Source organism: Macaca nemestrina, chromosome 1 (assembly GCF_043159975.1).
Source record: "Macaca nemestrina isolate mMacNem1 chromosome 1, mMacNem.hap1, whole genome shotgun sequence".
NCBI classification, from domain to species: Eukaryota; Metazoa; Chordata; class Mammalia; order Primates; family Cercopithecidae; genus Macaca; species Macaca nemestrina.
In genome coordinates, this window is record NC_092125.1 from 19,642,026 (window position 1) to 19,665,283 (window position 23,258).

Genomic DNA, 23,258 nt, shown 5'->3' on the forward strand with positions numbered 1-23,258 from the left:
GGGATCCGCCTGCCTCAGCCTCCTAAAATGTTGGGATTACAGGTGTGAGCCACCGCCCAGCTGCTACCTCCTCTTTTTTTTTTTTTTTTTTTTTTTTTTTTTTTTTTTTTGAGACAGTCTTGCTCTGTCTCCCAGGCTGCAGTGCAGTGTGGCACCATCTCAGCTCACTGCAACCTCCACCCCCCAGGTTCAAGCAATTCTCCTGCCTCAGCCTCCTGCGTAGCTGGGATTACAGGCGCACTCCACCACACCTGGCTAATTTTTGTATTTTTAGTAGAGACCGGGTTTCACCACGTTGGTCAGGCTGGTCTTGAACTCCTGACCTCGTGATCCGCCTGCCTTGGCTTCCCAAAATGTTGGGATTATAGGTGTGAGCCACTGCGTCCGGCTGCTACCTCCTTTTTGAGCCCAACTAAAGAAACATCAAGGATTGATACTCTCCAGTTGAAGAGAAAGTGACAACTTTAACCCAAATCTAATCTTCCTCTTACTTTCTCTTTCCCATTTTCCAGCTGCCAAACTAATGGCAGCTGCTGCAGTTTTTGTAAATAGTTTTCAGGGTTGGGATTAGAGCGAGAGAAGAGAGGCAGGATTGTGAAAGGTCAGGAGTGGATACTCAATTAAAATTTTTGATATTTTGTTCATTATGGATTTTTAAAATTAATTTTGAGTTTTAAAAATATTGCACGAAAATATTTATGTTGATTATTGAGGTTTTTTTGTTTTGTGAACCCATAAAATTTGCAATTGACAGTACCCTGTCCAGGTCCAGTAAAAATACCTAGGAGTCTACAAAAATCTACCCACGACTTACTGTGCCCCAGGTATATATCCCCCACCATGAAGTCTCCATAAAGTGTCCCAGTGAGTTTTAATGTTCTCTCCTATCTTTCCATGCACGTGTATTAAAATGCATTGCCTTCTGATTGGTGTTTTCCACTTCGAACAGCGGAAATGCCTCGACCACATCTGTTTTCAAATTTCTGCCCTAGTTAAGAAACGATCTCTGGCCCGGAGCGGTGGCTCACGCCTGTAATCCCAGCACTTTGGGAGGCCGAGGCGGGCGGATCACCTGAAGTCAGGAGTTGGAGATGAGCCTGACCAACATGCCGTCTCTACTAAAAATACAACATCAGCCGGGGGTGGTGGCGCATGCCTGTAATCTCAGCCACTTGGGAGGCTGAGGCGGGAGAATCACTTCAACCTGGGAGGCGGAGGTTGCAGTGAGCCGAGATCGCGCCACTGCACTCCAGCCTAAGACACAGAGCAAGACTCCGTCTCAAGAAAAAAAGAAAAGAAAAGAAAAGAAACGATCTCCTCCCTTCTGAAAGTTATATACATTTCACTATTCGCCAACCACCTCCTCCACGCCGTCCAGAGCTGAGCTGACACGCAGCGAAGTCCTCTCAGTGGTCCCTCCGCACCTCAGCCCAGTGCTTGGCAGCGAGACTGGTGACAGGGCCGCCCCAGCATGGGTCTCCCGGGCCGCGGACCCGCCCCACGCCATGTCCAGCGCGCTGTCCTCCCGCCCCATCCTTGTGCCGGGCATCGTGTAGTCGCGTCTGCGCGCTCCGCCGGTCTGCCGGCGTGAGAAAGAGCTCGTGCGGCTCCCGAGTTCAGACCAGAGGGGACGGCGAAGCGCGAAAAAAATTCCCTGCGGCCAGTACGCAGGCGCAGCCGTGCTCCTGGGCTTCCCGGGCCTCGTCCCAGTCGGCGCGCCCGGCGCTACTCCGCCAGCGGACAGTTGGGGGCGCTGCAGGGAGGGCACCCGAGCGGGTTGGGGGCGCTTGGAAGGGTGGCTTGCATGGTCCGGGTAGCTGCAGTCCTCGGGGTGGGGCGGAGGGGCGCAGCACCGCGCGGACGAGGATGGGGCGGGGGCGGGCGCAGCCCAGGGATGCAGGCAAGATAAGGCGAGTGACAGCCAGCAGGGAGGGGCGGGCGCCACTGCGTCCACGCCCTTTGCTCGGGGCCGGTCCGGGAGGGTCCTCGGCCTCTGCGCGCGCCTGGCCCGCGGGCTGAGGCGTACGGGTCGCACGCAGCGCCATGCGCGGCCCCCCTGCTTGGCCGCTGCGGCTGCTCGCGCCCCCGGTCCCAGCCGAGCCAGGTCGGCTTCTGCCGGTAGCCTGCGTGTGGGCCCCGGCCATCCGCTCCCCTGGATCCCTATCGCCGTTCACTGGCCTGAGGCCCACACGGCTATGGGGCGCGGGGCCGGCGCTGCTCGGGGGCGTTGGAGCCGCGCGCCGCTGGAGGAGCGGCTGCCGGAGCGGGGGTCCGGGCTACTCGGGGGGCGGCCTGGGCCTCGCGCGGCTCATGGGGCTGTGGGCTCGGGCCCCTGGCAGCTGCACGTGCGGGGCTTTTGCTGGGCTGGGCGCTCCTCGGCTCCCGCGCGCCGGGTTCCCGGGCGGTCCGGCAGCCGCTGCCTGGGCAGGGGACGAGGCCTGGCGGCGCGGGCAAGCGGCGCCTCCTGGGGACAACGGGCGGCTGCGCCCCGGGTCACCCGAACTCCCGGAAGCCCGGAAGCTCCTGGGGCTGGCGTACCCTGAGCGCCGGAGGCTGGCAGGTAGGGCCCTCCCCGACCACTTCCCTCCTCCGGGCCGCTCCTTCTCCACGCGCGGGATCCCGCGGCGCCGAGAGGGACACGGCCGGGCCGCAGAGCGCCTGTCACCGCCGCCTCTCCTGGGCCACTCCTAACCCCGGAGGAGGGAGGGGATAGCTCTCCTCGGAGTAGCGTTGTCAAGATTTCGCCTTAGCTGGGGACTCGTTGGCAGATTTTACACTTTTTTTCTTGTTGACACACATTGTATATGTCCTTATTGGAATCTTTGGGTCTGTTCCGTCACCAACTTAGTGGGAGCATCTGTTTTGGCTTAGGCAGCAAAATGAGCTGGAGGTTTTTCCTTGGAAAAAAAATAAATTGTAGCCAAAAATATGCCTATTTTGTTATTAGGCATTTATACTTTTTTTTTAACCAAAAAAAAAAAAAATGATTTGCTTTAAGCGAGTCTGTCAAGCAGTCACCAATGCTTTCACAACGGAAAGCAGAACTTTCACACTCGTCTCTTGTGCTAAGTGGGAAGCAGGAAGTTGTAGCACTGTTCAGCAGTCCACACCAACCAGTTGTCTGTTCAGTAATTGAGTAACTTTTTTTAAAGAAGCCAAAATGAATGCTTTTAGAAACAAAATTTAAATAGTACAGTTTTCTATAGCTCCTCATTTTTTAACCATTAATTGGAGGAGTGTTTAGATGCAAGGGCCTTGTAAGATCTAAACTTTTTGATTTCTCTAAATTTTCATTCCTTCTATAAACATTTGTTGAGCCCTCATTCTGAACTGGGCCCTGGGGTTACAGTGGCATGCACAAGGAAACATGGTTCCCGCTTCTGCCGGGACTTCTGGCTTAGTGGGGAGAAGCATCTCTGAACTATTCATATGTGTAGAGGTCAGCCTGCACCTGTGGGCTGTGGAAAGGGGCCTGTGAGGTTGTCAGGTGCAACACCAGAAAAGCATTCTTTGCTGCAAATCCATTGCTTTAGAAAGGACCCTCCTGAGTAGTGATTTGGGATTTAGAGTAGGTTTGCACAGTGGAAGAGAGCAGTTAGGGTGGCGACTTTTCATCTGCCAGTTACTATGAAAGCTTAGGGGGACTCTTGCTATCGCTCGGGTATAAAGAGAATTATTTCATTGTTCAGTTGGTTGAGTGTAGATTTTGATGTAAAAATCTTTCTTTTTCTCTCTCTTTTTAAAAACATTGGAGACTAGGAGCTCTCACTGGACTTTGAGCTGCTTGAGACAGGGACTGTCTGATTCATCTTTCTGCCTCCAGTTCTTAGCATGTGCACAGCACAGAGCAAGCACTCAGAGTGCCTTCAGTGAAGGAATAAATGACCATACCACCAGGCACAGAGTGAGGCCTTTAGAAACCCTAAGCATCATAGGGTGCACCCACCACTTCTGTATGTGACTCAAAGTAAGTGTAAGGGAATCCAGTTCTGTTTTGTTCGTGAAATACTAGATGTCAGGAATGGTGTTTAGATGTCAGGCTTTGGTGGTGCCTACACGTGCCCAGTCCTGCTTATCCTATGACCATTGCTCCTGTGAGCCCCTACTGTGTCCCCCGATATCCTGCCATACTAGTATGTTTTGGTGACAGCCTTAAACAAGGCAAGACTGTGCCTCCTTTTTTCTTTCTTCCTTTTGTTTTTCTGGGATAGGGGTCTCACTGTGTTGCTGAGACTTGTGTCGAACTCCTCAGCTCAAGCAGCCCTGCCTCTACCTCCTGAGTAGTTGGGACTACAGGCATGTGCCACTACACCCGGCTTGTACCTTTTTTTTTTTTTTTGAGCTGGAGTTTTGCTCTTGTTGCCCAGGCTGGAGTGCCATGGCATGATCTCGTCTGACCGCAACCTCCGCCTCCCAGGTTCAAGCAATTCTCCTGCCTCAGCCTCCCAAGTAGCTGGGATTACAGGCATATGCCACCATACCCGGCTAATTTTGTATGTTTAGAGACAGAGTTTCTCCGTGTTGGTCAGGGTGGTCTCAAACTCCCGACCTCAGGTGATCTGCCCACCTTGGCCTCCCAAAGGTGCTGGGATTACAGGTGTGAGCCACCACACCCAGCCTTCTTTCTATTTTAAGAACAGGATATATTTTGTTCCACCACATTGAGAAATTATGAATGTATAATTTGAAAAAACAAGCCTAGGGTTGCCACACTAATTTTTTTTTTTTTTTGAGTGTTTTTGAGACGGAGTCTCACTCTGTTGCCCAGGCTGGAGTGCAGTGGTCGGATCTCAGCTCACTGCAAGCTCCGCCTCCCGGGTTTACGCCATTCTCCTGCCTCAGCCTCCCGAGTAGCTGGGACTACAGGCACCTGCCACCTCGCCCGGTTAATTTTTTGTATTTTTTAGTAGAGACAGGGTTTCACTGTGTTAGCCAGGATGCTCTCGATCTCCTGACCTCGTGATCCGCCCGTCTCGGCCTCCCAAAGTGCTGGGATTACAGGCTTGAACCACCGCGCCTGGCCTTTTTTTTTTTGCTTTCAAACAGATAAATACATATTGTATATTATGAGGATATCTGATAAAAAGCCCTTATTTAGATGTATGATTTCCTGATAAATCATATATTAAAGCCAGTTAGGATTAAGAGGAAGTAGGGGGTCATTGTTAATTTGTAATTAAAAAAAAAAAAAAGTATAATTCTAAGAGCAGCCTGAGGTGTTGGCACATCTCTTTGAAATGCTGGAGGTAAAGAGCAAATTGTGTGTGTGTATTTTCTAATCAAAACACTAAAAAAGCTGAGCTGAAAAGGAATTCCAATGTTAATTTGTTAATTTTTGGAAAAACAAATACAAAAATCTTTTTTCAAAAACACAGCTTTATATTTTAATAATAATACCTCCATCTCTCTCAGCATTTTGCTGAGTATGCCTCCTAAATTTTGTGAACAGAAAACTTTGATAAGTAGTTTGTATCAGAAACTTTAAAAACGCAGTCTACCATGAACTATGTACAGACGTGTGCCGAAAGCAGCTTTAGCATTACTGTGTTCCATTCCTCTCCTAAGGCAGGCCTAAGCCGCCCCTTTGGGGAGGGATGCGCAGCTATCTTCATACAGATGTAAGGTCCCTTTTCACTGATAATTCTCCATCTTATCACTCTGGCCAGAAGAAATCTTAAAAGATGCAGGTGCTTGAGGAGGAGCAGGGTATGGACTGATGGGATAAGCGACACTTCATCAGAACCCTCTGGCTGTGCCTGGCAGATAGAGGAGACTCTGACCTGAATGAGTTAGGGGCAGGGTTTTAGGAGCAAATGTGGGCCCCTACAGTACTGTGAGATTAGGGCAAAGCTGCCTCCTGGAGGTTCTTTGTGTGGGGGACTTCGGGGGTGGGGCAGCATGCCTTCCCCACACCTCCCAGGCAGGCTTCTCATTAAACTGGACTGTACACGTCTATCCCCTCCACTGGGGCGTGTTCAGTTGGTGCCTGTTTGGAGGACTCCGGAGGGCTCCTCTCACTGCAGTTACTGATAAGGGTGTGTGGTTTGAGGGCAGGACTGCTCTGAGAACCTGAAGCCTGCTGACAGCTTTTGCTGAGTTTGTAGTTACCTTTTATGAAGATGGACCATGAGTGACCACAGTGAATATAGTGACAAAAGCAGTGGGTATGGTGGGCAAGGAGGCCAGAGTAGCTACTTCCTGAAGCCCAGTGAGGATGGAGATCCCACAGGGACAGTGCCCTGTGGGGGCTGGGGAGGATGAACCTTTGAAATCGGAACTGCCCCCGAAAGCCAGGGATGTGTGTGTGCTATGGAAATACATTGTTTCAGAGAAACCGAGCCTTCTGTAGCTGTGCTGTCACACCAGATTCCAGAGAGAAAAAATGTAAAATACCTTACCAATTTTTTATGTTGATCATGTGTGGATAATATTTTGGATATATTGGGTCAAGTAAAATGTCATTAAAATTAATTTTACATCTTCCTTTTTATAATGTGGCAGCTAGAGAAGTTTAAATTACCTAGGTGGCTCCCATCATTTGTCTGTTTAGAGTCCACGGCAAGCCCCCCTGTGGGTCATGGGGCAGGTACCCCTAACTGTTTTTTGTAATTTTGTCTTTGGGGTACCCCCTAACTCTAGAGCATGCTAATAGCATGGACAGAGACAGTCTGATCTCGCACCAGACACATGGGGGCTCGGATCTTTCTTCTCCAGATTTCCAGAACCTGGAGTCTCTGGCTTCTTCCTCTATTCCCTTCTCATCTGTTAGCCCCTCATGTCCTCACTTATTCTCTACCCAGCGCTAATGCTGAGTCCCTTCGCTCAGCCTCCATCTCCCCCACACCCTTGACTCCTGTGTTCTCCATCACACCCACCTGCATCTGTGGAAATGTGTCCCAGACTCCAGCAAACCCAACATGTCTAAAAACCAAAGTTACGTTTCTCCACAAAGCATCTTTCCTCTTCTGTCTCTAGGCTCAGTGAGAGAGACGGCAGTGTGAACCTCTTGGCCTTGGCCAGAGACACAGGTCATTCTTATAATGATAACAATAGTAGTTAAGATAATAGTTAATATGTCTTGCGTACTCAGCCCTGGGCATTGTACCAGATGCTTTGCATATGTGTCTAGTTGACTCGTAATTCTATTAGGGAGGGATTGCTTTTATTGCCGTTTTTCAGATGAGGAAACGGCACAGAGAGATGGAGTGACTTAAGCAAGGTCAAACAGCTAGATGGCAGAGCTTAAAAGGAGGATTTAAGATATTGAACGCCTAACCTAGGAGGGCTGGTTCTGAGATTGAGTTGGTCAGGGTTCCAACCCAATCCTGACCACTCAACCTGGGAACGGCCCTCCTCGGTTAGGCCTTCATCATCCTAAATCCTCCCTTTAACCCTCATCTTATCCTCATTTTTCAGAGAGGAAAAATGCTCACATCCAACCAGTCATCACGTCCTAGTTCTTAAAAATTTCTCCAGTCCTTTTCTCTGCCCTTTATCCCTCTGTCCCCCACCTACTTCACCCTAAGTTTGCTTCTCACCTAGGGCTCTGGAACAGTGCCCTCATGGCGACTCCTTTCACTCTGTAGCCAGAGTGGATCATTTAAAAATGCAAATCTGGCTGGGCATGGTGGCTCACGCCTGTAATCCCAGCACTTTGGGAGGCTGAGACAGGCAGATCACCTGAGGTCGGGAGTTCAAGACCAGCCTGACCAACACGGAGAAACCCTGTCTCTACTAAAAATACAAAATTAGCCAGGCGTGGTGGCGCATGCCTGTAATCCCAGCTACTCGGGAGGCTGAGGCAGGAGAATCACTTGAACCTGGGAGGTGGAGGTTGCAGTGAGTTGAGATCATGCCATTGCACTGTGCAACAAGAGTGAAACTCTATCTCAAAAAGAAAAAGCAAATCTGACTGTATCATTTCCCAGTGTAAAGCCTTTTTAGGCCGACCTTGCCAAAAAATCCTTCTGTTCTATAATCTAGAGCCTTCGTTTCATTTCTCCGTTCTCCTTCCTGTGCACCCATGAGATCTCTGCCCCTGTTCCATCCTGCCAGGCTTTCTGCTCCCTTCCCTGACTCCCAGGTGAGGCCTGTGCTGCTTCCTCTGCTTGGGACATGGGAAGATACCAAGGACAGGCTTTGTCGCAGAATGTGGTTCTGCATTGTGTAAACTGGGAGACCTTGCATAGGCTCCCTCTCTCTGTGTTCGAGATTCCTCTCTGAAAAACGAGGATAAGATGAGGGTGAAACGGAGGATAAGACGATGAATGCCAGATCCTTCACATAATGGCGAGGGCTCTGAAGTGCTGCCTTTGAGTCCTTGAATGACAGTGGGGATTGCTGTACCTGCCTGATCCCACCAGATGGGTGCCGTGTTCGGCAGTGGCAGGTGGTAGGCACGGTGTACAGCCTCCTCCAACCACCCCCAACCTTTGTCCTTCTATCCAGCCCTGTTGTCCAGCAATCTGCATTTCAGATTGTCCTTCCCCATTCTTTTGAAGTATATTTGTTTCCATCTTTGCGCCATTCAGTAGAATGAGGTAACAGAAAGATACTTGAAGGTATCTCTCAAGAAATAGATAATGGGAGAAGTTGCTGGGGCCACATCAGGCAAAGGTAGGGGCAAGCAAGAGACTTAACTATGGAGAAAAGGTGTGGGAGAATTTCAGAATTGCAGTATGCTCAGTTGTGTCCAGGGCTTATGGTGGAATCTGAAATGATGTTTATGGAGCAAGTCTAAAGTATGCATTAATATCAGAAGACAGTGATATGTAGTCAGATCTTGGTTAACAAGAATGCACTTAACTAAAAGCTGAAAAATATCTTGTTTTACTTTTCTTATTCAAGTTGGACAAAGAAGCAATGTCAACAAAACAAGCTAATAATTTTTAAATGATTATTAAAAAGTAAAAGTGTGGAGGGATATCCTGAAATTAATTTGGATTCAGCTAAATTACTTTCTCTTTGTAATCGGCATCATTACTATGTGAGAACAAGACTCAGAATCATAATCAGGGGGCACTTCATTCATGTTATATAGATTCTTACTGTAGAATCATAACTGATTTAGAAAACTAGAGGAGGAGGGAAGAGGTGGACCTTTATATAGCAGGTCATGCACACTGTGCTTTCGGAGTTATTCTCTGAGGCGAAAGAATAGAAATTGGCTACTGATGAAGGACAAAAAGAATTTTCTGCTGAATCCCGAATTTGCCGGGATGACTCCTTCTGGAGCTGCCAGTTCATCGAGGCTGAGGTATTCGGAACCTCAAGTTAGACACTCTCCCCGTCCTTTGGGCCTTCAGGCCCCCTTGGGCACTGTTGTAAGAAGCATGGTGCTTTGAAACAAGACCCCGGGCTTTATGTCAAAATGAAGTGGCCCTTGCCCAGCTTCCTATTATTCAGTTGGATTGTGATTATGGGTTTTTAAGCCAGGCATATGGACTTTATGAGCTGCCAGAGCTCACATTTCTGCTTAGGTTATTGAAGAATTTTGATCTGATAGATGTTACTGCTCTATTGCCAAAGTTCAATTTATTTGTTTGTTCATTCAACAAATAGTGATTGAGATTTTCCTATGTGCCTGTCAATGTAGGCAATTGGTGACAAACCAGGCCAAAATCTTTTCTGTCCTAATGGAGAGAGAAACTAAATAAACAAATGAAACATTTAGAATGCTGAAAGGTAGGAGCTTCGAGAACACAAATGGAGAGGGAGTGAGGTGGGCAGTGCAGGGTGTCTGTATTTTAAGTGAGGCTGTCAGAGCAGGCCTTTTTGGGGAGGGGACTTTAGAATAAAGACCTTAAGGAGGGGCAAGAGCAATTGTTCGAAATGTTCCCCACTTAAAAAGACCTATGTTTTTCCCAGAACTCTGTCGACTAAATGTCCAGTTGGCACTGAGTTTGTTCTGGACTCTTTATTAAGGTTATATAAAAATAATACTTTTGGCTAGGTGCAGTGGCTCATGCCCGCAATCCCAGCACTTTGCAAGTCTGAGATGGGAGGACTGCTTGAGGCCAGGAGTTTGATACCAGCCTGGGCAACATAGTAAGATCCCCGTCACTATCTTTTAAAAAAATTCATTTCTCTTATTCTGAATGCAGTTATCTGTGATGTGTTGTTACTAATTGGGTTTTCTTTTCTATTTTTTATGTTTTTATTTTTTGAGACAGAGTCTTGCTCTGTCATCCAGGCTGGAGTGTAGCAGCACGATCTTAGCTCACTGCATCCTCCACCTCCCAGGTTCAAGCGATTCTCCTGCCTCAGCCTCCCAAGTAGCTAGGACTACAGATGCGTACCACCACACCTGGCTAATTTTTTGTATTTTTTTTTTTTTAGTAGAGACAGGGTTTCACCATGTTGGCCAGGGTGATCTTGAACTCCTGACCTGAAGTGACCCACCCACCTCAGCCTCCCAAAGTGCTGGGATTACAGGCGTGAGCCACTGTGCCAAGCCAATATTTCTCTTCTGATAAGACTCTATCTTGTTTGCCTTTTTTTTGGGTGCATGAACAATTCTGTTTGTATTTATTTTCATATCATGTTGATATTTCCCAAAGCAATAATATAATATTAAGAAGCAATATATCACGTTTTATTGACATTTGCTTCTTTGTAATGATCCGTGAAACTGTTTTCCAAAAGTTATCTAGAATGGGTTGTTTGTTTGCTTAAGGCCTACAGCGTCTTGTATTCCCAGGCAGTTTCCCATCCAAGTACTAATGAGGTCCCACCCTGCGTAGCTTCTGAGGTCAGACAAGATTGGGTGCGTTCGGAGTGTATGGCCGTAGACAAGAGGGTTTTGAGATACTAGATGTAATCAAGTGCTTTAACTAGACAGCTTGATCTTCAAGTTACAGTATAGTTAGATGCCAAGGAGTATAGCATGTATAGCATGAATGGAGGAAAAATATGATCTGAGATGAACACCAAAATCAAGAGACAGGGAGGGAGGGGCTGGCCAGAACGGGTTCCGTAGTTGGCTCCCAGTTTTTCTTGGTGAGGAAGAGTTGATCAGACTAAGAAGTCATCTTCTCTGGTTCAGATATGATCACTCACTTCCTTAGTCAACCTGCTTGTTCTCACCTGGAACCATTTGGTTCTTTCCTTGAGTCAGGGGTCGAGGAGCAAAAGGGAGGAAACTGCTAGAGACTGAGATCAACGCATACTCTGAAAACAGCTTATTTGGCAAGGAAGCCTCCTGGGCTCAGCACCCCAGCAACAGCCCCTTTGCTGAAGCACCCTGAGCATTGAGAGTGCTTGTGTTTTCTAGCTGCGGTTGGATTTCTCACGATATCCAGTGTTATCTCCATGTCTGCCCCTTTCTTCCTGGGGAAGATCATCGATGTCATCTATACCAACCCCACTGTGGACTACAGCGACAACCTGACCCGCCTCTGCCTTGGGCTCAGTGGTGTGTTTCTGTGTGGTGCTGCCGCCAATGCCATTCGTGTCTACCTCATGCAAACTTCAGGTAACAGTCTCTCCTCTCAGGGATGTGAGTCATCCTGAAGAAGATGTAGAGTCCTGTGGGTTTGTTCGGGCTCGAATCTCATGTGCTCCAGGCTCCATTCTCTTCCTGTCTTGCTGGCATCCTGTTAAGTAGGGATAGAGCCCAATGACTGCCCAGATGTTGGAGGTACAGATTATTTTAGATCAAGCACTGTTCTCAACTCTTCTTTTCCAGTTGAAGTTGAGCTGTAAGGGCAATCATGTCGGTCTTACGGGAGGTTTGGAAATATGCCCCTCAGGCTGGGCGCGGTGGCTCACGCCTGTAATCCCAGCACTTTGGGAGGCCGAGGCAGGTGGATCATGAGGTCAGGAGTTTGAGACCCGGCTAGCCAACATGGTGAAACCCCGTCTCTACTAAACATACAAAAATTAGCCAGGTGTGGTGGCGTGTGCCTATAATCTCAGCTACTTCAGGAGGCTGAGGCAGGAGACTCACTTGAACCCAGGAGGCTGAGGTTGCAGTGAGCCCAGATCACACCACTGCTGGGGGTCCTCCAGCCTGGGGGACAGAGCGAGACTCTATCTCAAAAAAAAAAAAAAAAAGAAAAAGAAAAAAAGAAAATGAGACCCCTGGCCATGAAGCTGGACTTCTGAGGCTTCCTGAAGGCTTCAGAAGCCCATTTACATGCCCCATGCTTGTGTTTCTCCTTGAGTAGCAGCTGGGATGATAACTTTGTTAGTATTTCTGTGAAGAGATCTCCTTGGTACAGGCAGGTCACTGCCACAATAATGAGAGAACCCGGGACACCAACTGGAAGTCGGTTGCTCTCCATTTAACTCTGTGGATGATTAACCGTTTTTGCCATTTAAAGGTTCAATACAGGAAAAGGTTTCCAGGGAGGAACAAAATGAGCTTTTGGAAGTTAATGTAATAAAACTTCTTTGTAAATAATACCTTAAAAAACTCTCGGCCAAGTGTGATGGTTCATGCCTGTAATCCTAGCACTTTGGGAGGCTGAGGCAGGAGGATTGCTTGAGCCCATGAGTTTGAGACCAGCCTGAGCCACATAGCAAGACTCTGTCTGTACTAAAAATAAGTTAGCTGGGTGTAGTGGCAGACATCTGTAGTTTCAGCTACCCAGGAGGCTGAGGTGGGAGGATGGCTTGAGCCACAGGGTTGAGGCTATAGTGGACTATGATCGTGCCACTGCATTCAAGCCTGGGTGATAGAGCAAGACCCAGTCTCTTAAAAAAAAAAAAAAAAAAGTAGAAATAAAAAGCCTCTGAGTCACGTTATATTTATTTTATTCCTGTATCCTCTCACTAGCCCCCACAGTCTGTAGTTAATAAGAGAAAAGTAGTGTTGGTAGCGCATGACAGTTAATGTGCCTGGTTTGGGAGAGGCTCTTTCTCCCCGTGGGATACAGTGCAGCAGACACTCTCAGAGGCTGCATTGCTCAGAAGGGTTACAACTCCAGGCCAAGCTGCTGCACAGTAGGTGGCTGCCCCATAATGGTAATGGATGTCTTTACCCCTGGTGAGTCTGTTCGTGTTTACTTTTGCAGGTCAGCGCATTGTGAATAGGCTGAGAACTTCGTTATTCTCCTCCATCCTGAGGCAGGAGGTTGCTTTCTTTGACAAGACTCGCACAGGAGAATTGATTAACCGCCTCTCATCAGACACTGAACTCCTGGGGCGCTCAGTGACTGAAAACCTCTCAGATGGGCTCAGGGCCGGGGCCCAGGCTTCTGTAGGCATCAGCATGATGGTATGTTGGCCTGGTTCCCCTTGGTACCTTCCTGCCAGGGCTTGGCTTGCACCAGGCCTCTCAAGTGTGAGATGAGCTCAAGGTGAGCAATTCGCATCATTCTGTAAGTGCCTAGAGCCAAAAGTGCTATTGCAGAGGCTGCTGGAACATGGGGATTGCCTCTACCTGCATGGCCTCTTGTACTTTCATTTCTCCAGAATGACTGATTATCTGGAAAATGGACTCTTGTGTTACTGCTGGGTATTCTGAGATGTGTGAACCCGGGGTATTAAGACAGAAAAGAGCATCAGGTAGAAGGAGCACTGGGTACTACCCTGTGGGCGGCGCCAAGCAGTGACTAAATTCCGTTCCTCTGTGTGTGTAAGTCGAGCTGTGCTCTTTTAAGGGGAGAGCTCTTCACTCCCATGGCCTTTTTTCCTTTCCTTAACTGGGTGGCTTGTGCCTGTCCTGTCTGCTTGCCTTACCTCTTCAACCAGTGTTTCTATTTAGCCCAATGCTGCAGGTCAGTAGAGAGGTAATGCAAGCCACATGTGTGATTTTAATGTTTCAGTAGCCACATTTAAAAAAAGCAAAAAGAAGCCAATCAGATTAATTTAATTTTTTTAATTTTTTTTTTTTTTTTTGAGACAGAGTGTTACTCTGTTACCCAGGCTGGAGTACAGTGGCAAGATCATAGCTCACTGCAGTCTTAAACTTCTGGACTCAAGTGATTCTCCTACCTCAGTCTTCCAAGTATCTGGGACTACAGGCACACACCACCAAGCTTGGCTAATTTGAAAAATACATATATATATTTTTTGTAGAGGCAGGGTCTCTTTGTGTTGCCCAGGCTGGTCTCCAACTCTTGGCCTCAAGTGATCCTCCTGCCTCGGCCTCCCAAAGTGCTGGGATTACAGGCTTGAGCCACCATATCTGGCTGAGATTAATTTTAATGTTTTGTTTAAGCCAGTATAAACAAATTATTGTCATCTCAACATGTAATTAATATCAAAATTATTAATGAGGTATTTTGTATTATTTCTTTCATATTATAGTTGACCCTTGAACAATGCAGGGGTTGGGACACTGAACCCCACACAGTCAAAAATCGAAGTGTAACTTTTGACTCCCCAAAAACTTAACTACTAATAGCCTACTGTTGACCAGAAGCCTTACTGATAACATACAGTCAATTACCATGTATTTGGTATGTTGTATGTATTATATACTATGTTCTTAGAGTAAGCTAGATAAAAGGAAGTGTTATTAAGAAAATCATAAGGAAGGTAAAATATACTTATTATTTATTAAGTGGAAGTGAATCATCATAAAAGTTTTTTTTTTTTTTTGAGACAGAGTCTCGCACTGTCATCCGGGCTGGAGTGCAATGGCGGGATCTTGGCTCCCTGCAAACTCCGCCTCCCAGATTCAAGTGATTCTCTTGCCTCAGCCTCCTGAGTAGCTGGGATTATAGGCGCCTGCCACCACGCCTCGCTAATTTTTTTGTATTTTTAGTAGAGATGGGGTTTCACTATGTTGGCCAGGCTGGTCTTGAACTCCTGACCTTGTGATCTGCCAACCTCGGCCTCCCAAATTGCTGGGATTATAGGCGTGAGCCACCGTGCCCGGCCCATCATAAAAGTGTTTATCCTCATTGTCTTCACACTAAGTAGACTGAGAAGAGGAAGAAAAGTTGTTCTTGCTGTCTCAGGGATGGCAGAGATGAAAGAAAATCTATGTTTAAGTTGACCCATGCAGTTCAAACCTATGTTGTTCAAAGGTCAACTGCATTTCCAAATTTGGTGTGTATTCTCTACTTATGGAGCATCTTAATTCGGATGCTAAATTTTCATTGAAAGTACTTGATCTATATTTAGATTTTATAAAATGTACAATTGAAAAAGTAGTTTGACATACTCAGTTTTTCCAGACATACTTAATAGTTTGCCAATAACTGAATGGAATATAGGCTTTTAAATTTTAATTAAACCTAAATACAATTAAAACTTCAGTGTCTCAGTCATACCTGCCACATTTCAAGTTTCCAGTGGCCATGTAAGGCTGTCGTTTTGGGCAGTGCAGTTCTAGACCTGTGGAAAAAGAACTGTAAATAATCCTTTCTCGCAAGTGGAAAAGCTTGGATTTTGTCCTTTGTATCCCATGAAGCACTCAGTTCAGAGAGGAAGGGTGTGTTGCCTATTAGATCTGACTTACGGAATGAAAAACAGCTTTGAAAACTCATGATTTTCCAGCTAAGAGAGAAGCAAACCTCTGGAAGAGGACCCTTCCTGCACTAACATGCCATTTTCCAAATATGAATAGTTTGGGGAATCAGGAAAAGTTCAAGCTGGGAAAAAATCACTTGGGGTACTTTTTTTAACAAGGAAAGGGAATTCAGTGTAGGATCAGATGAGCAATTCAAAGGGGTCTGTTTGGGCTGCCATAATAATACCACAGACTGGGTGGCTGAAACAAAAGAAATGTATTTCTCACAGTTCTGGAGGTTGGAAGTCCAGGGTCAAGGTACTAGCAAAATAGCTTCATTCCGAGGCTTCTTCTCTTGGCTTGTAGGCAGCTGCCATCTTGCCATGGGCTCACATAGTGGAGAGAGAGTGTGCTCTAGAGTGTCTCTTATAAGGACACTAATCCTGTTGGATTGTGGCCCCACACTTAGGACCTCATTTAACCTTAGTTACTTTCTTAGAGGCCCCATCTCCAAATACAGCCATGCTGGGGTTAAGGCTTCAACACATGAATTTCAGGGGGAAACATTCAGTCTATAAAAGGGCCTCAGGAAGTGGCTTCACCTAGGATCCGATCTTTGGCTCTAGAGGATCAGAAATGTGACTTTGTTTCTCCTGCACAAACTCATGGACCTGACATAGGGGACGTCCAATTATAAGAACCTGATACTGTGTATGCCATACTGCCAATTTATTAATTTACATAGTGGGCCTTCCTACTATTAAGTTGTGTTTCTGCTATTCCAATTTTGTGTGTGTGTGTGTGTGTGAGACAGGGTCTCCCTCTGGTGCCTAGGCTGTAGTGCAGTGGTGTCATCTTGGCTCACTGCACCCTCCGCCTCCTGAGCTCTAGCGATCCTCCCACGTCAGCCTCCCGAGTAGCTGGAACTACAGGCGTGCACCACCATGCCCGGCTAATTTTTGTATTTTTTTCTATAGAGACAGTGTCTCACCATGTTGTCCAGCCCACTGGTTTTGAACTCCTGGGCTCAAGCGATCCACCCACCTCAGCCTCCCGAAATGCTAGGATTACAGTCGTGAGCCCCCACGCCTAGCCCATTTCTGCTATTCAAAACACTTCATTATGGTGCCAGGACCCTGTATTAGTCATCAGAAGGTTTTTTTGGATTTTTTTTGTTTTGTTTCGTTTTGGTTTTTTTGAGACGGAGTCTTGCTCTGTCTGGCTGGATCTCAGCTCACTGCAAGCTCCGCCTCCTGGGTTCAGGCCATTCTCCTGCCTCAGCCTCCCAAGTAGCTGGGACTACAGGCGCCCGCCACCTCGCCTGGCTAGTTTTTTATATTTTTTAGTAGAGACGGGGTTTCACTGTGTTAGCCAGGGTGATCTCGATCTCCTGACCTCGTGATCCGCTTGTCTCGGCCTCCCAAAGTGCTGGGATTACAGGCTTGAGCCACCGCGCCTGGCCAGAAGGTTTTTCATTAAGTATGGAACCACAGTGAAGGAAGGGGGTGGTTCTGGGACAGTTCTAGGAGAATCTTGATGGACTGTGCCTGCCCCACACAGAGGACACCTGTCCAGTTGGTTCATTTGACATCAGTTGTGTTCAGGCCCCAGAAGTGTTAGACCTGTCCTGTTGGTCTCATGTCCTGATAGTGACCATCAGAGATACGATTATGCTCCCCGAGGCTCACCCCAGGTGTCCTGATGGACTTGTCTTCTCAGGGTGGGACATTTGTGTACACATCTGCTTGCTTCTCTGTGAAGGTGCCAACCTCCTTTCTGCCTCAGGGCCTTTATGCAATGGCTCTTCCCTGTTGGTGGTGAGGTCTTCCAAGATCATGTTACATCTGAAGTGATACTTTCTCTCTCTTATACTTGTCTATTATCTAAGTCTTATCTCTTCTTTCTTGCATGAAAACTCTGTGAGAGTTGGTTATCTCCCAGGTGCCTGGAATAGTGCTTGCACTCAGTAACACAGGCACTCAGTAACAACTTGTTGAATGAGTAAATGAATGAGTGAATGATTGGTTGATCCATCTACTTACATTTCAGTTTGCAGCTTTTCGTTAGTATTATTTAGCCTTGTACTGATTATACTATTTTCTGTGCAAATGAGATATGGTAGATTTTAGTAATTTGTCAAAGAGATGCTAGTACTATTGAAAGTACAGTCACCAAATTGCAAGGTTGACAGGGAAACCCTCTGTTACTTACTTCTAGAAGTTAGGTTATTCTTTCAGCAATTCCAGTTGCTAGAAGCTCCTCGGTATGTTGAGCCCAGATCCATCCTGCAGACTTCAGTCCACTGAACCATGAAAGCAGCTTTAATTCTTCTTCGACTTGTTGGTTGTGTCCTCCAAGTCCTCTGTTGACTGTTTGTCATACAATGTGTGGTTTTTGTTTTTGTTTTTGTTTTGAGACAGAGTTTTGCTCTTGTTATCCAGGCTGGAGTGCAGTGACTCAATCTTGGCTCACTGCAACCTCCACCTCCCGGGTTCAAGCGATTCTCCTGCCTCAGCCTGCCGAGTACCTGGGATTACAGGCGTGCACCCCAACACCCGGCTAATTTTTGTATTTTTAGTAGAGACAGGGTTTCACCATGTTGGTCAGACTGGTCTCGAACTCCTGACCTCAGGTGATCTGCCTGCCTTGGCCTCCCAAAGTACTGAGATTACAGGCGTGAGCCACCACACCCTACCCAGTGTGAGGTTTTTTGGTGACTTCACCATCTTGGTCATTTTGATGGGACGTGTTGCTCTGGTTGTTCAGTGCCTGCAGGTGGTTCGGACCTGAATACACAACTCCTGATATGGTCTGGAGTGTGGAGCAGAACAGGCCTCTGCCACACTCACCCTGTCTCTTCCCACTCTGTTGTTAAACAGCATGGTCTGATCTAGTATTGGCCTGAGGATTCTTTCTTCAGCAATTGCTTGTCACATTTCTTCTGTGTGGCATGCTGAATATTTATGGGGTTTTGTGAAGAATAAAGATGTCTGAAAAATTCCACCCAAACAGGATGTAACAACTTGGGGACAGTACCTTCAAGCCTGCTGTTAATTTAAACACACTCACACACACACAGACACACCCCTACACACACTCCCCTATCGTAGGTAATAAGAATGTCTTGCCACCCTATGTAACAAACACCTCTCAATTTTTTTTGTTTTTGACAGTTTTTTATCTCACCTAATCTGGCCACCTTTGTTTTGAGCGTGGTGCCTCCAGTGTCAATCATTGCTGTAATTTATGGACGATATCTACGGAAACTGACCAAAGTCACCCAGGATTCCCTGGCACAAGCCACTCAGGTAAAAGCCCCTTCTCATCCGTGTGGTTTCCAGCAGAATGGGGTCACAGCCAGGATCCTAGACGGCAGATCCTAAGGGATGTGCTTAGGTTTTTCAATAAAGTGCCTTCCTTTCCTTTCATTAGAAATTACCCCAAGATCCCAGAAACTTAAACTACTCTGTTTTCTAGACTAGGTTTCTACCCATATCTCAAAGTAGATTCAACTCGACTAAACATTTTGTGGAGTCCTCACTTCTTACTATCACTATTTCTTTTCTTTCTTTCTCTCTCTCTTTCTTTCTTTCTTTCTTTCTTTCTTTCTTTCTTTCTTTCTTTCTTTCTTTCTTTCTTTCTTTTTTTTTTTGAGACAGGGTACATGAGAAAAGTCTTTTTCAGGCACTCTAGGCTAGAGTGCAGTGGTATAATCACAGCTAAGTGAAGCTTTAACCTCCCAGGCTTGAGTGATCCTCCCACCTCAGCCTCCTCAGTAGCTGGGACTATAGCCACATGCCACCATGCCCAGTAATTTTTAAAATTTTTTGTAGAGACAGGATCTTACTGTGTTGCCCAGGCTGGTTTCAAATTCCTGGGCTCAAGCGATTCTCCCACCTCAGCCTCCTGGAGTGCTGGGATTACAGGCGTGAACCACCATACATAGCCACTATCACTATTTGTTATGGGACAAAACAGTTAATCAGGTTTTGAAAATAGTTACTAGATAACACTGTGTTTCATTAATTTAATAAATCTGGCTTTGCAATGCTGTGCAACATTATCTTTTCAAAAATTAAAAATGGCCCAGTGCAGTGGCTCGTGCCTATAATCCCAGTACCTTGGGAGGCCAAGTCGGGTGGATCGCTTGAGGTCAGGAGTTTGAGACCAGCCCGACCAACGTGGAGAAACCTTGTTTCTACTAAAAATACAAAAATTAGCTGGGCGCGCTGGTTCCTGCCTGTAATCCCAGCTACTTGGGAGACTGAGACAAGGAGAATTTTGAACCCGGGAGGCAGAGGTTGCAGTGAGCCAAGATTGTGCCATTGCACTCCAGCCTGGGTGACAAGAGTGAAACTCCGTTCCAAAAAAAAAAAGAAAAATTAAAAATAACCATTATACTTTCATGGTACAAAAACCATGCATGGGGCTGGGTGCAGTGGCTCACGCCTATAATCCCAGTACTTCGGGAGGCCGAGGCAGGTAGATCACAAGGTCAGGAGATCGAGAACATCCTGGCTAACATGGTGAAACCCCGTTTCTACTAAAAATACAAAAAATTAATCGGGTGTGGTGGCGGGTGCCTGTAGTCCCAGCTACTCCAGACGCTGAGGCAAGAGAATGGTGTGAGCCCAGGAGGCGGAGCTTGCAGTGAGCCGAGATTGAGCCACTGCACTCCAGCCTGGGTGATAGGGCGAGACTCCGTCTCAAAAAAGCACAAAAAAAAACCATGCATGTTTATTGTTGAAAATTTTGAAAATAGAGAGAAAACAAAAATACGCATAATCCTGTCTTTTAGAATTAACATTTTGGAGTCTGTGTTTTTCTCTGCATAAAAATGTATTTCTGCATCTACATATGCTCCTATTTTTCTGTCTATATATATATGATATGTTTAGGTATAGTTTTTTCCCCCAAAACTAGGATTGCTTTGTGTACTCTGCTGTCACTCTTTTTTGACTTAGTCATGTATCAAGAGTGGTTTTCCATTGATAGTGTCTTTTAGGGAGTTCTCACTTCTTACTATCACTATTTCTTTTCTTTTCTTTTTAATAAGTAAATAAATGAAATGAGAACCACATTTTATTTTTGCTTCTAGAAGCTCTTGAAATATGACCCTTCTCCTCCTGAAATGTATTTATTATTCTCCCAGCTAGCTGAGGAACGTATTGGAAATGTAAGAACTGTTCGAGCTTTTGGGAAAGAAATGACTGAAAGAGACAAATATGCCAGCAAAGTGGACTATGTGATGCAGTTAGCAAGGAAAGAGGCATTCGCTCGGGCTGGCTTCTTTGGAGCAGTAAGTAGATCATTTTGGAAAAAGTGAAAGTGGCAGATGTTAGAATGGTGAGAGTTTTATTCTGTGGTGTTCAGCATAAGTAGAAAATGATTTTAATTTTTAAAATTTTAGTCTTAATTTCAAGGCTGAGAATGACTTTCTTTAAAATATTTTTGTGAAAAAGGAAGAAACAAGTAAATGTCCTTAGAGAAAAGTCAGTGCATGGTGCGATCGGGCACTGATTATTTGTGCGGTGCAGGCCAGTGGCATCAGCTTTGCCTGGGCCCTGGTCAGCCTCGCCGAGACTCAGCTCCATCGCAGATCTGCTCGGTAGGAAACTGGGGCCAGCAATCTGTTTAACAGGCCCTCTGGGTCATTCTCATGCCAGCAAAGTCTGAGGATTAACCAAAATCACCTCAATGTGTTTCAAGAAAGAAGTATAAAAAATCAATCACAATGCACTTAAATAGGACATGGAAATAGAAAATCACCATGAAGGCAAATTCAAGATACGTGTAAACTGAAAAGAACTTCAGAGACAATTCCATCATTGCTCTGATTAACAGATAAGGAGCAGCAGCCCGGAGAAGGCTGCCCCTATGCCTAAGACAACCACACATGCAACCAAGGTAAAAGCAGGCCACAGATACAGGAGGCCAGCTCCTCAGGCTTGTGTCCTTGCCCAGAACATCTCATTGTATTATATAAACCCACGTAGTAGATATTTATTTGTTTCCTCTAGTTAGGGAAGGAACCTTTGGTATTACTTTTATCCTTTGCAAACTGAGTAGATGGGGTAAAATCGGGATCTGATGGGAGACTTAGCTTATAGGTTTTCATGGTGATTAGATTGTTTTCTTCATTATTGCAATATTACAAAACCATTTTTAATTTGAAACTCAGGTAAAATTAATATTTTGGAAAAATCTTGCTGTGACAGTTGAATGAAAAAGGTACATCACAGGCTGTGTTCACGCTTTTTGCATTCTGGGTCCTTGATTCCCACCTGACTTCTCTGTTTTGTTCATTCGACAGACTGGGCTCTCCGGAAACCTGATTGTGCTTTCTGTCCTGTACAAAGGAGGGCTGCTGATGGGCAGTGCCCACATGACCGTGGGTGAACTCTCTTCCTTCCTAATGTATGCTTTCTGGGTTGGAATAAGCATTGGAGGTAAAGAATTTAAATAGGCTTGGGGTGTTACAAATTAAAAATCAGAGCATCATTTCTGAAATAGAAACTGAACTTTCACATTACTTCAATTAACTTCGACTGAAAAAGCATTTCCTAGAACGTTACTATTCCAATTGGGCTTTTAAAGAAGTGAAATGAATGTGACCCTCCACAGCAGACGAGCAAACACCTCCTTGGTTGGGACATTTGGGGATCTTTGCAGGCCTCTTGTAGCTCAGCATCGCTCTGGAGTGGTATTGTGTCTTCAGACCGTTTGTTCACTTGCTCACAGGTGCAGGCAGGAGGAGGGCGGCGCTGAGCAAGTATGGACACAGAAACCCATAGTCCTGTGTTAGTGATGGTTTCGTGATTAGAAAATCAGTGGAGAATGCAATTCCTTTTGTACAAAGTCAACCATATTCAAAACTAATGAGCAATCAAAAAATATTTATAAATTATCAAGTGCATGAAACAGAGTTGCTTGCTTTTATTAAGACTGTCAGAGTTCAGCTTTTATTTTTCATTCCCGGATGAAGGAAAGCAGGAATGCATCCCCAATCGACTTGGGACAAATGATTTCCTAGTTTTTGTTTCCCTTCTTGTCTTTGAAACTCAAGATGGAAAGGTCGGGTAAGTAGCTTAAGGTCTGATTAATGGAATATTATCAGGTATCCTATGGTGTTGCTTCAACCAGAGGGTTTTATTTTCAGGGTTTTTTGTCTAACTGTTGAAGGTAGAGGCATTTCTGTAGACATCTGCAGGCAAGTGAAGATTTTTTTCTGGAATGATATTTTCAGAGACCCCTGAAAAAAGCATTTTAGTTCTGCTGGCTGGTCTTAAATAAAAACTGATTAAGATGTTTTGGGGTGCTGGATGGTTTGGGAAGCGAGAAGGTGGACTGGTTCAGGAGGACCCACAGACAGTATGCAGCTCTTCCCTCTCCATTTCTTGGATTAAGCCTGCTGGGCTGGAGGTTTCACACCCTGTTATGGTCGTGTTCCCTTAGGTCTTCTGTCCTCCTTCAGGTGGACTACCTACCCCACTTCCCTTCTCCCTGGCCTTTCTGTTCACATTCCAGATTTCCTCCCTGGCCTCCCCTCATCTTAATGTTTTCTGCCACATTTGACATAATCTTTCTCAGCCCCTCCTCTTCCCTCCTCTGTACCACTTGGCATGATAGAAGTTATTTATTTTTGTGGTTGTTCTATTGTCCTCTCTATTCACAAGAGGCAAGTTCACAACTGTGTCTTGCACAGAATGGGTTGGAAAACACAGTTCTAATCCATTGCTATAGTCGGTTACCACCACTGGTTATAGGAGGTGCTGCTAAGGCTTTGTCTGCGTGCAGAGATTGGGTAATTTGGCTTTCTTAACCACAGGCCAGCCCACAACTCTGGTCAACTGTA

At 46.1% G+C, this 23,258-nt stretch overlaps 1 protein-coding gene across 1 annotated transcript in view; it reads left to right on the forward strand.

Annotated features, from left to right (window-relative positions):
* The first annotated feature begins 1,930 nt into the window (after positions 1–1,930).
* Positions 1,931–23,258, forward strand: part of LOC105499184 (ATP binding cassette subfamily B member 10) — a 43,706-nt gene continuing 22,378 nt past the window's right edge. The window contains exons 1-6 of the mRNA XM_071074568.1: positions 1,931–2,560; positions 11,273–11,473; positions 13,017–13,219; positions 18,577–18,711; positions 20,556–20,702; positions 21,717–21,852. Of these exons, the coding sequence (XP_070930669.1) occupies positions 2,044–2,560; positions 11,273–11,473; positions 13,017–13,219; positions 18,577–18,711; positions 20,556–20,702; positions 21,717–21,852 (1,339 nt within the window). The 5' untranslated portion in view covers positions 1,931–2,043. The remainder of the gene's footprint in view (positions 2,561–11,272; positions 11,474–13,016; positions 13,220–18,576; positions 18,712–20,555; positions 20,703–21,716; positions 21,853–23,258) is intronic.